Below are 15,952 nucleotides of genomic sequence, written 5' to 3'. Positions count from 1 at the left end.
CATATAAAACAAACAAACAAAAAACACAATAAAGCACTGCACTTCATCCATCTATTAGTAATAACAGGTGGCCTATACTGTATGTGCCTGTGCGTGTATGTTTATCTCAGTTTGCCTTGTATTAGGAAAATGTTTGCCTGGTTGCATTCAGCTTTCCGACACTGGGAATATTAGACTTTGCTATGCCTATTCCTTGGAGAGGGACATTCGCCAACATGTACAAAGTGTCTGTAATGGATGTTACTTTGCAACTGGGACTCATTGCTGCACCACTGGGAACGTATACAATTTGACAAACAAAAAATATTTCACAGAAGCATTTGGTTTATATTCAAGGCTACAATAGTGGATCTTTTTCATTGTACTTTTACTTAATGTGTGCCTATGTGGTGTTTAATTTAGTTTTGTTTTTTGTTTTTTTAAATACATAAACTACCACTGAAAATGTAGTTCAACTGCATCTAGTCAACTATTTCAAAAATGAAAGACTTAAAGGACAAAACAGCCACCAATGACCTTCGAAATACATTCAGATATATTTTGCAGAACAGGATTCATTTCACCTTGTACATGACACTTCTTGGACAGTTTCTTTTACATGTGAGAGTGCCACATTGTTCATGTGCCGGCTGTACTTTATTTTGTGGCACAAGTCATGGAGGATTCCAGATAGAGCAAGGCTATTGTGGAAATGTTGAAACAAAAGTAAGCTTTAAAAAAAAAAACTCAATACATAGGCTATTTAATGTTTTTGAGTCCCTCCTCCTTTAACACAAGAAACCAAAGGATAGAGATATGATAATCAGATAATTTTGTGAGGTATTTGGAGCCGTGTGTCCCATACTGGTCAACAGCCATACTTTCACTTAATAGCCTATACTGTATTTTCTCTCTCAAAATGGATGTTAAACAAGCTGCTGTTGTGGGAGGACAAATTCCAACAGCAGTGTCCAAAGCCAAGAAATTATAGGGCATCACAATTTGATCCAGCAAAAAGTGGGTACTGGTCACCTAAAATGTGATAACTTGCTTTGCTTCCACAGCTGTAATACTCATTAGGCGGTAGTGACAGGTGGCCCTGCTGAGGCTTCAACACATCAAGACAAGCCAACAAACATTAAAGATGCAACATGAAGTGAGGCAATCATGACTCAATTAATCAACCAACAGAAGCTATCTTATAAAAAGGTAAATCCACCCTATAACCTGAATTCACAGTATTCCTTTTATCTGGACCAATTCACTCCGGGCAAGTCGTCACACTTTGAGACACAAATTTGAGACTAGTCAGCGAGCATCTATTTTGATATGAATTATCGATGCACCTGCCTATTGTCTACAGTGGTAAACCTGTAAATCTTTTTTTTTTTTTTAATATGAGCTGGCTGTTGGGCAGGTCATCAATCTCTCCCATCTCTTTTGCCTCAAGAGCCATCAAATAAGTTCTTCAGACCGTGTTAGGCCAACTCATTATGCCCTTTTCAGAGAGCAGAGCAATTTCAATATAATTATTGTTACTGTGTGGCTTTTATTGACAGTCCTGATGCTACTTCAACCAGTGAAAGAGCTTTATCTCTAAGTATTTTCATAAATTTGGGAGTAACTGCTTTTTTATCGTAGCCTTGAAATATGAACAAGGCTGCTTGGGCTCATAGAGGGACAGATTTAAAACACAATTATGGATCCAACCTCTTCAAATCTCCTATCATTGTAAAAACATCCCTCAACTCCTGAAGACAGATTTGCATAGTATCCTTACCAGTTACTATTTGCCTAAATCCAACAGGTTAAGTAAATGTTCCTTCTCCTCTCAACTTGCACAGTGCTTTAAGACAGAGCAGAGACAGGCATGGGGAAGAGTCACTCTCTGGGACACCTTTGAAAATTATGTCAATTTGTATTTTAGGTTTTGAGAGTAAAAGAAATTAATGTTAGGCCTAATAGGGTACACAACTGCCTTATTTATTACAATATTACGTAGTCCAACCACTTCCTCCATCCCCCACAACTCATCATTAGTGGATTAGCTCCACAAAGTGTCCCTTGATGATACAGTACAGACTTTTTTCTCCTTTCAAAGAGACTCTTTGGAGGAGACTAATACACAAAAAAATGTAAACTGTTAAACCAAAGAAATCAAGGCTTGAAAACAATCACTTTCAAATCATTTGGATCGGAGTACCAATGACCAATGTGCTTATAAGAATTGCTACCTGCATTTGAGTGGCTGGTAGACAGGACAGAGCTCAGCTTCTGCACTGTGGTCAAGCTGTGAGAGGAACAGAGGAACAGAAGCTGTATGTTTTACATCTTTCAAGCAGCATGTCTAGACATACGGAAGAGGATTAGGGCCACATGTGAAAAAGTTATTTGAGTTCTGAGTTTAAAGTCAGAATTCTGAGATTAAAGACAATTCTGACTTTTTTCTCAGAATTCTGAGTTTAAACTCAGAACTCAAATAATTTTTTCACATGTGGCCCTAATCCTCTTCCGTACTAGACAAGCTTTGCAGTGGCATGGGAGTGAAAAAGAAAAGGTAATAACCAATATCGGCAATTTCAACTAGTGATCTACTTCCAGAACCTAGTTATTACATTTGTGTTTTCGCTCAAGTGATAATTCCATTGTTTTCCATTTTCTTTTTTAATTCCCTGAACCGTTTCCAAGCCTTGATAGGAATAACGTGAACCGTTTTAGGGTGGATTTCCCCTTTAAACATTGAGGAGTGGTGCACTGCGTTGTAATGTGTATTTTAAGACCTTTTTAATCATCTGTTGACATTAATCCAGTTTTTTCAGAGGAAGTGTTCTGGAGTCCTCAAGTTTGCAGGTGACATACAAGATGCTTTTCTTCAATACAATGTAAAAATTGTGAGATTGATTTAAAAAAAAAAAAACATACAGGTCAAAGTCTGAATGAGACTGAGGACAATATAATTTTGAATTTGAAGGCAAAAAAGAGAGGAGGATGCAATATTTGGAGGGAATTGCATTTTGTTCCGCTGTGGTCTTGAAGTCTCCTCACGCTTCTGGCTCTTTCTCTCATCACCGTATGGCTATCAGTCCCACATCTATGAGTTTCTGAATCTTCTGGGCAATAACTGGATTCTTTAAGTGACTGAGGGTCGAATAAAAAAGGAAAGAAAGGGAAAAAACACTAAATTCTTCATGCATTTCAAACATTGATTGTATACTTGCATAATGTTGACTTTGCACAGAGATTCAAATCAAAACAAGAGTTAGCCAGCTTACTCGCTGAGCGCCTGAGGGTCCTTCTGCATTTGCTCCAGGATCATTCGCATGGCTGGGTCGCTCATAATCTGCTGCACCTCGGGGTCAGCCATGGCCCTTCTTTTCACATCCTCGGGGCTGTCGTTCCTCACAGCCTGGCTCATCACACAGCGCTGAATGCCTTCTGTGGCTTCCTGAATGGGCAGGAGGGCAGGTGAAGAAAGCCAGACACATGGGTCATTATCATCAGCCAACTTTATCTTCATCACATACATATGAAATAAGGTGTGGGCCTTGGTACACTGTCATTGACAATACCTTTGAGGAAGAGTCAAGCTCCAGGGCCTTCTGGTATGCATCCATAGCTTTAGTATAATCCTTCATGGCTTCTAAAGCAGCTCCCTTGCGTGTGTAGCCTTTTACTGTAGACAGAGGTGTTAAATTAGGTGTTAAAATCAGAACAAATATTCACCTTGAATTGAAACATCTAACATAGTTATAGTAACCAATGCTACCACTAACGAGTGCTTCTAGCAGAATGTTAATTAAATGTTACTTCAGTTAAAGTTCGCTACTTACTGAAGGCGGGATCAAGTTGGATGCAATCTTCACAATCCTATGACACAGATAAAATATGATTGTCATTTTCAATTACAACACAACTCAGAGGCACTTTTTCCAGGTTTGAATCTCATGAATGTACAGTACTCCTGTGGGTGCTTGGTGATGCACAGTACCTTCAGGGCAAGCTGAAACTCCAACAGCTTTGTGTAGCAGGCGGCTCTGTTACTGAAGAGTTTGGCATCGCCAGGGTTCCTCTTGATGGCCTCAGTATAATGTCTCATGGCTAAGGGGTAGTCTCCTATTGGACAGGAAAGAAGAGAGAGTGCATTAAGAGAGAATCCAATCACGTACAAAGAACAAGCACTGCACCTACACACCTTTTTGGAAGGCCTCGTTGCCCTTGTTCTTCTCTTCCAGGGCTACCTCGGGGTTGATGTAGGCTAGTTTCTCCTGCTCCTTCACTATCTTCTCTGCCTGCAGATTCAATGAGTGTCAAGGTGTAAAAAGTGTCAATAATTTTGTTATAATGAATGTTCAAACAGACATTGGTTCCTGTAACAATAGCCTGGTTTCAACAACAGAGTCTAATGCAGCTTACAAAGATTTGAGTTACTTACTCGCAAGTAACTCAATTTCTCACACTATTTCTGTAGTTCATTTTGCATAATATTATTAGGGCTGACTTGTTAGCTGGGTTAGACTGAGATGAATAAATACAGTTTAAGATCCTCAGTTCTGATCATCCGAGTTGGCATCACATAGCTCCATTTTGTGGAAAACTAGCAAATAATAAAAACAAAAGCCTACACCTCACCTGCTGACACTTCTTCAAGACATCAGGGGTGCGATGCTCTGTTAAACTCTTGTTGAAATACTGAACTGACTCTTTGTATTTCTCCTGCTTGAAGTATGAGTTGCCAATTCTAGCCAAGGCCCTATGAAAAGAGGAGGAGAGGGATGAAGATAAACATGTTCTTAAAATCAGAAAGCAGAGAGATCCACCAACATCATTCCTGTTTCCTCATCTAATAAAGCAAGGCAACTCAGAATGGGGAAGATTATCACTTACGGACGGTTTATTCAATCTTGAAGCTTGACCTTGGCTTATGAATCACACACAAATCTTTCAGTTCACCAAATGCTCAGCATTTTGTCACATTTTGCACTTATTTTTGGAAAAAAAAGTGGAACATCCACACACTTAGATCCATGCAGAATTTGATTTATTAGCAAGCTGTCAGTCTCAACAGACCTTCTTCAAGGCATACTTGGCAAACCTGTGAGCGGTAGTTCTTCTACATTCTGCACTTACTTTTAGGAACAGTACTATCCAACCCATTTCAATTTGCGCCACTAGTTTGAATATTTCGAATGACGAATGGGACACCCAGCAGTGAGACACAGGATGGAAGGTTCAATGTGGATTTGACGCAAGACTCCAGCGTCAGGGACCTAAATCACCACAGCATCTTTGGGCAGTTTATTGTTTATTACACACAGCTGTAAATACTGCAGTTAAGAGCAATAGAGTTACATTGCCACCCAGTGGTTACGTGTATAACATGAAGAGTGCAGACTGTTCTTTAGTCAAATTCTTGTGATTAACTTTTGCTTGTATGAGATCCATTGATTATAAGTACTAATTTTACACACACCTCATCTACCCTTTTAAACTCAAAAACAAAGTATCCTAACCTGCAGTAAACTGCACTTTACAGGATAATTCCAGTGATTTTCAATCTGGGTCTAATTTCCTAGTTTCTGTCATCATGCCAATCAATTCTGATCAAAATTTCGTCAACTACTCCACTGTAGAGCTACGTACCTCTCAGTCTGCAGGGAGCGCTGCTGTCCAATACAATCTAGCGTGGCTAGGGATGGGTACCAAAGTTCGGTACACTAGAGATACAGACCAAATATTGGTGGTACCGATTACTGCCAAAAGGCTTTGAAAAATTCAGCACCAATTTTGGTTCTAATGACGTTAAATAATGAACACACAATGCGTTGACTTGTTTCTATGCTCTGAATTTGAAAAGACCGAGGACCAAGATAGACCACCACTATAACGCGATATCCTAGAAGCCAGTGTGAGTCTGCTTGTCTTGACTGCGACCAGCATACAAACACTAGCTACTGTACTGAGGATCTGAAAAAATTTATTAACAGTCTATGGTTATATTATCAGAAAGCAGATGTCGACAAAATGTAGGAAAAAGTAACATCTGTGGCACAAAGTGTGGCTTGGTAAATCCGATATGACATGAACATGGCAACGGATGGCAATGGATATCTAATACTGCAACATATTCAAATTTTAGGCCATGGATAGGCAGGTCACTTTGCAGATTGAGTGTTACTCTGTTCACAAGGATGTTTTGGGTCCTATGGCCACATTGGATTGAACTGGAGACAAGCTCCCTGGAAACTGAGATGTATGTGGAGCTCTACAGTAAAGTAACTGACAATTTTGATCAGAATAGATCAGCACAATGAAAAAAACCTAGGCCCAGGTAGAAAATAACCAGGAAGTAAGGAGGAAAAAGTTGTTCTAAATAAAAGCTGTAAGATATATTTGAAAATCCAAAGGTCATCTTCATGACCTTTAAGGCACCAAAATATCCCCATTTATCATTAGAACAAATGGTTGCATTCATGAATGTGTGGGATGGATTCTCTACAAAATAAAAATATTGTGGAGGTTACATAGTTCAAAATGCTTATTCCCTATGAGACAAATTGATTTATGGTGAAATTTTACATGGAATGCAAGAGGGAATTCTCCAGTTCATGGGGGCAGTGTAAGCAAAATAACATATTGGGTTATTGGCTGATAAAGTAGGCAAGTAAGTAACTAAAAATCCATCCAAAAGTTGCATTACTTTCTACATTACTGTGACAACATCTAAAGCCAAAAGTATGGGCTGGTGCGTCTAATTGAATGTTAGCAACACCGTGAAATACAGTGCTGTCTTTATTCTACTTGATCCCTCTAGTTTGGAGGCTGGAATCTTCAAGTTGTACACAGTTGTTATATATTTAATTTGACCTGGGAACAATAAATTAACATCAAATCAAACCCTGCTGAGGTTGGAAAATTTATCTCTTACACAGCAGCCAAGTATATAATATACACTCATTGATCTTGTGGTTCGACCCATAAGATGTTGTAGAGTTAAGGAACTCACTTTGCAATTTGTCTGTAGTCCTCTCGGTTCTCTCTGCCCACATCAATGGCCTTCTCACACAGCTCTCTGCACTTCTCAAACTCTCCCTTCTCAAAGTACACAGCTGAAGGGAAAACAAAGAGAAGAGTTTGTTATAAAAGTCTGACCTTAATGCAAATAATAACATTTAAATAAAACATTTCTTCTCCAAGCTAAAATAGTCTCTCATGATTGATGAAGATGCACACAAACTCAATTAAAGCACCTCCCATGGCATTGTGAAAATCGTTGAAATGCTCAATACCATGACATTAAGCATCTTCTAGCTATTTTTGCATCTATAGCTCAATGAGGTAACCGCTCTGACAAAACCAGAGATTGAAATGATTACAGCTATATTAAGACATTCCAATAATTACAACCAAATTGAGCTAGCAAACAGAAATGTGAATTATAAAACCCTTAAAAGAGTCCCAAGTTTGTGTAAAACCTGACATCTAATGGTAAAAAGCATGCTACTGAAATTGCCATCTGCTATTGGCTGATCTTTGGTACCGGGCGACATCACCTGTTTTACTGTATAGAAGGTGACATCATCTGGCTCAACTCACTGTCAGGACACAATGATACCAACTAGGGGTGGAACGATTCACAAAAGTCACAGTTTGTAGCTGCGTCAGTATGGAGATTACAATTTGGTCTGTTTCCAGTACAGTGGAATTAAAGTGTCAGTTGAGTAGATTGGGTTTTAAGGTGAATAGTGAAAACGAACCTTGTCACACCCAATAATGATTACAATCAATAAAAAAGGATTATTGGGTCAGTATTTCAGTCTATTTCATATTTCTGAACAATGCATTTCACTACGTTGCATGTATGAATAATGTTCTAAAAATTGTATACAAAATAATTTTTTTGTGATGTTTGATTCCCTGTTCATTTTATCTATTAGTTGGATCAGTCGGCTCAGATGTTTGAGGTTGGGATAAAGAGGATCTAGTGTAGTTCTGTTCTTCCAACATATGATAATGCATACCTGCTTGATTCGAAATATAAGTCATGTTGGATGGGTCATGATTGACTGCTTCTTCATAATGTTTCAGTGCAGCAGCGAAGTCCTTCTTCTTATATGCAGCATTCCCAAGTTCTTTTTCTTTCAAGGCCTATAAGAAAAAAATGGAAATCAGAAGTGTTCACATAATTCACAAGAGAGAAGCCCTTTCTGAATGTCATTTCTTAGATATTAGACCACAGCTGAAATCGTTAACATTTTGTCAGCTCCATGATACATACAGTATGGCCAAAGTTTTGAATCGCGAAAAAGAAAATGTCTCAACTTACTGGATATTAATCTGAAAGCTGAAAGTAGCCTAGGCTATCACAATCGGAGGAAAATTACTTACTGTAACATTATGTACTTTTATAGTTGTTTTTATTGGTCTGTTTTTACTTAATTATTGTACTACTTGCAATTTTTACATTTTTTTGCATGACACAGCTGACCATCTGCGTGTTGCTTGGCATTCTTCACATGCTGCAACCAATGCAAGTTGAACTGTGAAATGTAACATTGACAATCCGCCCCTGTAAGTTTTTCCCCCTAGAAATGCAGCCTTTATTTCTGCCACACAAACTTCCCTTAAGTGTAATTTCACCCTCATTATGCATTTGCCTGGAATCAATGAATGTCTAGGCAGCACTTATGCATGATAAACCAAAATGAGACCTGATTTGGATTTATAACAGTGAATTTCTCTAAAAAGGTGCTGAATTAGACCAGAAGGAGGAACTGTGCTGATCTTTCACTTGAACCCAGACTGATTTACCTTTCTCTTGTTCTCTGGTAGGTCTTCCTCCTTGGGAGGAGGTGGCTGAGTCTCTTTGGGTTTGGGGGGTGGAGGGGGAGTGGGCTCCTCCTCTTCCTCCATCCCAGCAAGGTCTAGTCCCAGCAGCACAGAGAGTGTGGTCATCACTCTGGGATCCTGCAGCTTCCTACATAACAGGCAGAGAAGTGCATTTCTGATGCTTAAGTATTCAGGTTTCATACACAAATGCATACATATCCAATTCAAAATCACTGTACTTTTTCTAGACATTAATTCTTGACTAGCTTTGAATATTTTGGATAATATATTCTCTAGCTAAAGGCTATTCTGGACAACAAATATCACAATATACGAAATGATTACAAATATATACTGGGTAGTCATGTATTGGGACTGAGCAACAACATGTCTCCATGCCTTTCTAGACTTTTTGTGCAATTCTCAAACTGTTCATTATAAGCAAATTAATTTTCCATACTTTTCCAGACCTGCATAGGAACCCTGGCCATCTTACAAAATTTTACTTCTGATCTTATCTTTTTTTGTTGCTTAATCTTGCCTTACAAATGATACTTTAGTATCAGTCTTTATTACACAGCAAATAAAGACTGCTTTAAGGCTGACAAATCCTTGAAAATGCACATACATGCCAAGCTCCGATGGTTTGTTCCTGAGCTGCTCCAGCAATTCTCTGTAGCTCGGATCTGCCAGTAGCTCGCGGGTCCGAGGATCACTCTCCAGCTTCTCAAACATGTTGGGCACTGCGAAGGGGTTCATCATCTTTTTTTCTGGTGAGACGAGAACTGCTGATTAGTAGTGTGATCTATATGGTCACAAAGAAGCACTCAGGATGCCCAGAGACATTCAAGTGGTTCACACACTCTGGAACCACATTTGCTCCCACTGGCCTAGGATTGAATCTGCCAGTTTTCTCTACGGTGTCTTCCCTACTACTTTCCCCCTGTCTACATGAATAACAATACTGAAAAGCTGAGTGGACTGCCCACTCTCCCTTTTGGAAAATAAGGAGCACTCACAATGTGATTTTGCTTTAGTGATCCTGTCAGTAGTCATGTCTCATCATCCTCTACCCACACAAGGTACGAAAAGCCGACTCCCACACAGTTTTCATGTCATAACACTATTTTCTGTACCATAATGATGGAGACACTATTAGAAAATTGTGAGACATTACAAATTCTGCAATTTCTACCTGCTAGCCGGGCCTCGATGTTCTGCAGACCCTCCTTCAGCTGCTGATTACTTGGCTCTCGTCGGAGTCCCTCTTGGTAAGTCCCTTTAGCGTCCTCCAAACGGCCAAGAAACTCTAACGCCGCTGCTTTGCGGGAGTAACCCTGGTTAATCAAAATTGGGAGATGTCACATTAAATCTGATTACTTTTTCTCATTTATGGTCATCAGAGTACACAGGACAAATGTCACCTCACCTTTCCCCAGTCAGGCTTGATCTTGATGGTCTGACAGGCATCCTGGAGAGCGCTCTCATAGTTGCCTTTCTTGGCGTGCGCAGCCGAGCGGTTACTGAAGAGGACATGGTTTGAGGGGTCGAGGGCCAAGGCTTCAGTGTAGCAACGCACAGCCTCCTCAATATTCCCCGCACTCAGTGCCTTGTTGCCCTGGTCTTTCAATTCAGAGACCTATGAACCGTGAAGACACAATCAAATTCCCAATACTGTAACAGCCCTGTACTAAAATCTCTCTTTCACACACACACACACACAAAATTTCCTCTCAGCCTCTCAATCTAAGATCTGTGATTGGTCTAAAATAGAAAGATCCAATGTAGATCTGCCTAAGGAGAACACATCTTTCATAACTGTATCAACTGCTAAACACACACAGCCAACCAATCAGCTGTTCCTGACGCTGTCAGACAGGTGCTGCAGTGCTAGAGATAGCTGATCATCTGATATTAGTTCAGTCAGTGTGTCTAATGCTGACCTGCTGTTCTCCAGGTGCTTTCTAATTATGTAGCTAGGAATATTTTTACCAGGCAGGTGACAGTTTGACAACTGCATCTGAAAGTCAGTGTGTTTTACATGCCTGCCTGCTGTGATACCACTCTATTTTTAATTATTTGCTTTTCTCTGTATGAACCCCGGTTTTTCTCCTATAGATGTAGACCATATCGCTATAGAGTGTAAAGATAACATCCATAATCAGGTGTCCAATTATGATTAAGCACAAAATTTAGTGCAATTCAAGCAGAATTAAAGCGATTAGTCATGGCCTTTACCAATTTAAGAGTTGGGGAGTAGTTCAACTCTACATAATAGCCCCTTTCACACATTAAATGCCGTTAATGTTACGGCATCGTTCACACATAAGGTCGATACAGAACTTTACCAGTAACGTTGCAACATCTTGAGCAGTGAAATTGGCGGAATTGATTTACCCGCATTTAGACACCAGCTCCTTTTCACACATGACAGCGTGTCGTTACATTTACAGAACAGGCTGCATGTGTGGAAGGGGCTAATGTTGTTCAAATGGTAGTTTAAAGGTTAATGCCGGTGCTGACTTTGTGGCCCCTCTCCAGTGGCCTTGTATGACTTGCAGGCAGCTCAACCAAAATTGCCGCTTTAGCACTTAAATACAATGCTACAACTTTTGCCAACCAAATTTCATGCCAACACTCTTTTCAGTGGGTTATTTTTGAAAAAGAGGAGATTCTTGTTAATGTAGATAATGTAGAGAAGATAGTCTGCTTGTTACAATGTCCCAGAGATAAAAATGACAGAAACAAGACAGAAGCTACATCCAGGAGGCTCATGTTACTACCATTCAGGTCAACCACCTCCAATAGGATTATTTTTGTATGAGGCATATCATGTTTGTCATAAACAATAAGCAACAACAAGCAATGGCCAGGCAAACACATCGCACAATGTGATGTAGCCAACAATAAATTAATAAAGTAAATGAGGAGAACATGTGATAAGCAGTTATACCCCATAATCCAATGTTGTTCTATGTTACAGCACCAGCCCAAAGTCAGGAATAGGGAGGTGATGGCTAAGGGGGGAGATAAGTGGCCAAGAATAGAGCGGAGCAGTAGAACCAGAACCAAGACTATAAGCCTATTCAATGAACAAAACCAAAACTAGGGATGGTAATGTTTAAATGACTAGTCGTTTAAACGTTGGATGACATACTAGTCATCATACCACAGAAAAATAGATGAGTCACAGAATCATGCACTGCAATTTTCTATCATGACCTCTAGATATCAATAAAGGACAGCTGAGCTTTACACTTCGCACACTCAGAAAGAATTGTGTCTCTTTTGAAGGAGATCGAGGTGAGAAATTTACACCAGCTACCCACCAAATGCTGCTTAACATTTTAGCCATAGATATAGCTGGTAAATTTGCCCACTCCAACTGCCACTTTGGCAGATGACCATCATTTCCTATTCTAAAATCCTATCCAGCTGGTAAAATAATAAATTCTGGGGTTCACCATTTTCTTTCCCAAAGAGATGCATGAGAGGAAGGTAGTCTTTTATTTCCACTAATGATAGATGTGATCCTGAGCAAATAACCTTTTACAGATATGACGCTGAGGAATTTATGCAGCTGATGAAGTTTATTGAATCAGAATACAATATTAAAGCCGTCATAGAAAAGCAGGTAGGCTATAGCTTTGTTGGCAAATAATGTAGGAGAAATATCTGACTGGGTGTGCACAATAATGACAAAAAAATTAATATTGGAATTTTACTTGCAGTACGTGTCAACACAGCTTTCTCTATAAAAGTTATTTTAAGTGTTTAAAACGTAAAAAATGTGTGAGTTTGTGTGTGAGGGGGGGTAAACATGCCAAAGCTTTGAATTTAAATTTTAAAAACTGTAAATAGTTTCCTCCAACAATTAACAAGATATGTTGGCCATGGACTCCGCACTGCACGAAAATATCCTGTTTAAAAGCTAACATCTTTCAATTTAAGGGTGAAAAAATGCAGATTCCTGTGAGTAAGAATAATCAATATTGTGATTTATTTTCTGTTTCAATTTATTAACACAGCCCTAAGATGAACTATGTGTTTCGGTGTATTTCAACCTAATCAAAAACAGTTCAAAATCAAAATTCATCATCAAATTTGCGAACAAACATCGCACCCTGACCCAAAACTAACCCCAAAAACCAACATGAAACTCTCTCCGAATCTGATTGAGGGCTCCATCTGATTGGAAAGCTGAGAAATCAATCACAATAACTTGATTGGTTGAGCCATGCAAGCGGCTGCGTGTCTGGGACAAGGGAGCCTGATCAAACTTTTCCCCTCTGTAGGCAACTTGACTGTGCGAGAACATTCGAGAGGGCGCAGCAGTTACGACAGAATGCGGCTCTCTTGTAGCCATGACAGCCGCGCCGTGTGTATCTATGATGATGATCCCCATTCTCTGTACAGCGCTGAAGCGGATCCAAAAATACTCAGCGTACACTGTGCACTACCTGCTGCCACTAGAGCAACTTCCATTTTTGAGCTTTCGATTTTCAGACACACTCCTTTTTGTTTTATGATGAACTCAGATTTACCTAGCTAGGTCTTCATTTGTCCGCCTTAATAAGGACAGCTTGTGTGCGATGACAGCGTCCACATGATGGGCTAACAGTTACCTGCCGGTTTGCTGTTGGCTAACAGTTAGCTAATAGCTGTTGTCATATCGAGACACAGACAAGGCCCTGATCACTGGATGGCAAGCTTTGCTGTAATGTTCTCCGTTTGTTAAAGCAATGCTGACTAATTAAAGCCAATTACTTGGCTAACGTTATCGTGCCGTGGGATAAATTGGTAATTATCTAAGACGGTAGCCTGATAATATTACTCAGCAATTGGCTAGCATTTACTGGACATTTCAGTTTGGGTTGCAGCCCAGCATATTATCTGGTGCTGGTTAACTGTTAGTAGCTCCTGTACCGCTATCATTAAGCTGGGTCAGGCAACGTTAGCCAACTACTACACATTACCAACTTGGGGATAATGCTAAGCTAATGTTAGCGTTAGCTATGTAACGTTTGCAAACAGCTAAGTCCCATTGTTAAGAGGTTCACCAATCTTTAACTTGTTATTGTAAAAAACATAATAAATGCTAAAAATTCACAGAAACACATCAAATGTTTTTTGGAAGTACACGTTTGATAATAGCACAGAAGACAGTAGCAGGATACTCACTTTCTCCATGGTGCAACCATGAGGTTCCTTCCAGAATCTACTGCGGACGAGCGCCGCCCCCTGAACAAGAAGAAGGTTGCCAGTTTAGGGTGAAGAATATCCGTAATTAACATCCAGATCTAAGTTTGAATATTGCCAATTTATATATAAATAAATAAATAAATAAATAAAAACAACAAGGAAATCCTGGTGCTTCTTCACCTTTCTGAATAAATGGGTTCGATTTTTTCAATCACTTTTTCCATGACGTTTGCAGTCCAAAAGATAGTTATGCTCGTGTTTCTTGACCCAACCCAGGACATACCTCTCAAACGTTGTTCCTAATATAGCCTTCTGTTATCCAAGGCAAATGTACTGTATGCTGTAGCATGCTGAATGTGAACGTGAAAAATTCAATATGATCAAGCTATGATTATCCTGATTTGCATTGAAGACTTCCACCATCCACCATCTACTGAAACTGTTGGAGAGCCCCAAACAACAGAAAACAGGGAAACTTAAAACACCAAACCTGTTCGAGCAAACCTAGATACGGCCCCCCCCCCCCAAAAAAAAAAAAAAAAAAAATTCTTAGCAGATGTGTAATCAACACACAAACTTTCAAACCCTTAACACCAATAGTCATGAGGTTTCTTTCCAAAATGAATAAATGCCAAATTTTTACTGTTATTTATCATAGGGCATACAGGTTTACATGTGCTTTTATAAATGTGGGAAATATGGCTGATCCAACTACATTCAAACATGCCTACATGGAGCTGAATACTTGGGCTACTGGTGTCAATATCTTATTTTTGTCATTCATACTTATACTATCTTCTCATTCGTTGCTCTTTGCAGCTCTTGACATCATTTGTCAAAGTTAGATCAATTCCACAACACAGAGTGAATTATTTCCCATTTTGACTACTGAGTGTTTTGATCACTGAAGCCAATTAAATCTAGCCTTGGCAGACATGAATGTGAGCAGAAAAAAAGGCCATGAAGCCAACATTTGATAAAAGAAAAATCTTGAGTCAGCTGTAAACACACAAAGACTGATAATCGGGAGTTTATCTTGAGTTTTTAATGATATGTTATTTTAACTCTAAAATCTTATTTGAGTTTTGAAAATTGGGCAAATAGGCCCGGGGTCGTAGAACCATCACACAGGCAGCACCATTCACCAGCAAACTAATCTAAATGTTACAGGGTTGGTATGTGAGTGCGGGTATACTGGCTGGGGTTTTCAAATGCACCTCCCATCGCAGATGTTTTGTTGAATTAGGCCCATTACACCTCAGCAGTGATTTCTGGCATCCCACAACCCCCCTGGACACCAAACACAGCTCATGTTGCCTACACTACCCTTCACTTAGTTCCCAGCATTACTCAATAATTTATGAACTTGCTTTTGATTTCAGCAACAATGAGCTAATGGGACGGATGATTCTGCTAGCTTGAGATGGCCTGCTCAGCAGATCAGGAAGCAAACTGTATCAGGAAACCTTTATACCAAGAACTGATGCATCACAACTCTTCTTCAGCCCAGGCAAAAAATATACTTCTAGTATATGTCACAAGTATGTGTCAGTCACAACCAAAAGCTGACAACCTATAAATCAATATACCAGCAAACATACTACTAACAAAAAGCACCAGCAAGCATGCTTCAAACAGTTCAAACCCTTTAATACTCAAGTAATTACATCGCATTTTGATGTTGAAATGTTGAAGTTGTGGTGCATGTATAGGATGAGTATGCATCCTTTAGTTACTGGCCTTTGTTATTGTATTGATAAAAAACGAAGGGTAATGACTTGACCAGATAGTCAGGGAAGGAAGAAGATACAAAGACTCCACATTCACACATTTTCTGTTTCTTCATACTGAAACTGTCATAACTTTTCCTGTAAGACAATAAATATGACACCGTCTGGCACCTACGTCGTCGTTATTTTTGAGAAACAAATGCATGACCATTAAG

At 39.5% G+C, this 15,952-nt stretch overlaps 1 protein-coding gene across 1 annotated transcript; it reads right to left on the bottom strand.

Annotated features, from left to right (window-relative positions):
* Positions 1-512: 512 nt before the first annotated feature.
* On the bottom strand, positions 513-14,104 carry stip1 (stress-induced phosphoprotein 1). Its single transcript, XM_071532395.1, has 14 exons — positions 13,987-14,104; positions 10,235-10,444; positions 10,001-10,142; positions 9,434-9,575; positions 8,788-8,953; positions 7,998-8,124; positions 6,983-7,085; positions 4,609-4,729; positions 4,172-4,268; positions 3,968-4,092; positions 3,810-3,846; positions 3,549-3,652; positions 3,252-3,424; positions 513-3,117 (listed from the first exon to the last, which is right to left on the bottom strand). Exons 1-14 carry the CDS (start codon positions 13,993-13,995, stop codon positions 3,045-3,047), a joined length of 1,629 nt encoding a protein of 542 aa, XP_071388496.1. The 5' UTR covers positions 13,996-14,104; the 3' UTR covers positions 513-3,044.
* Positions 14,105-15,952: the final 1,848 nt, after the last annotated feature.

The sequence above is a fragment of the Centroberyx affinis genome, unplaced genomic scaffold (assembly GCF_046629955.1).
Source record: "Centroberyx affinis isolate AG114_WGS23_722 - 3 ecotype Tasmania unplaced genomic scaffold, CSIRO-AGI_Caff_v1 ptg002187l_1, whole genome shotgun sequence".
Classification (NCBI taxonomy): Eukaryota; Metazoa; Chordata; class Actinopteri; order Beryciformes; family Berycidae; genus Centroberyx; species Centroberyx affinis.
This window is presented reverse-complemented; position numbering and strand designations above follow the sequence as displayed.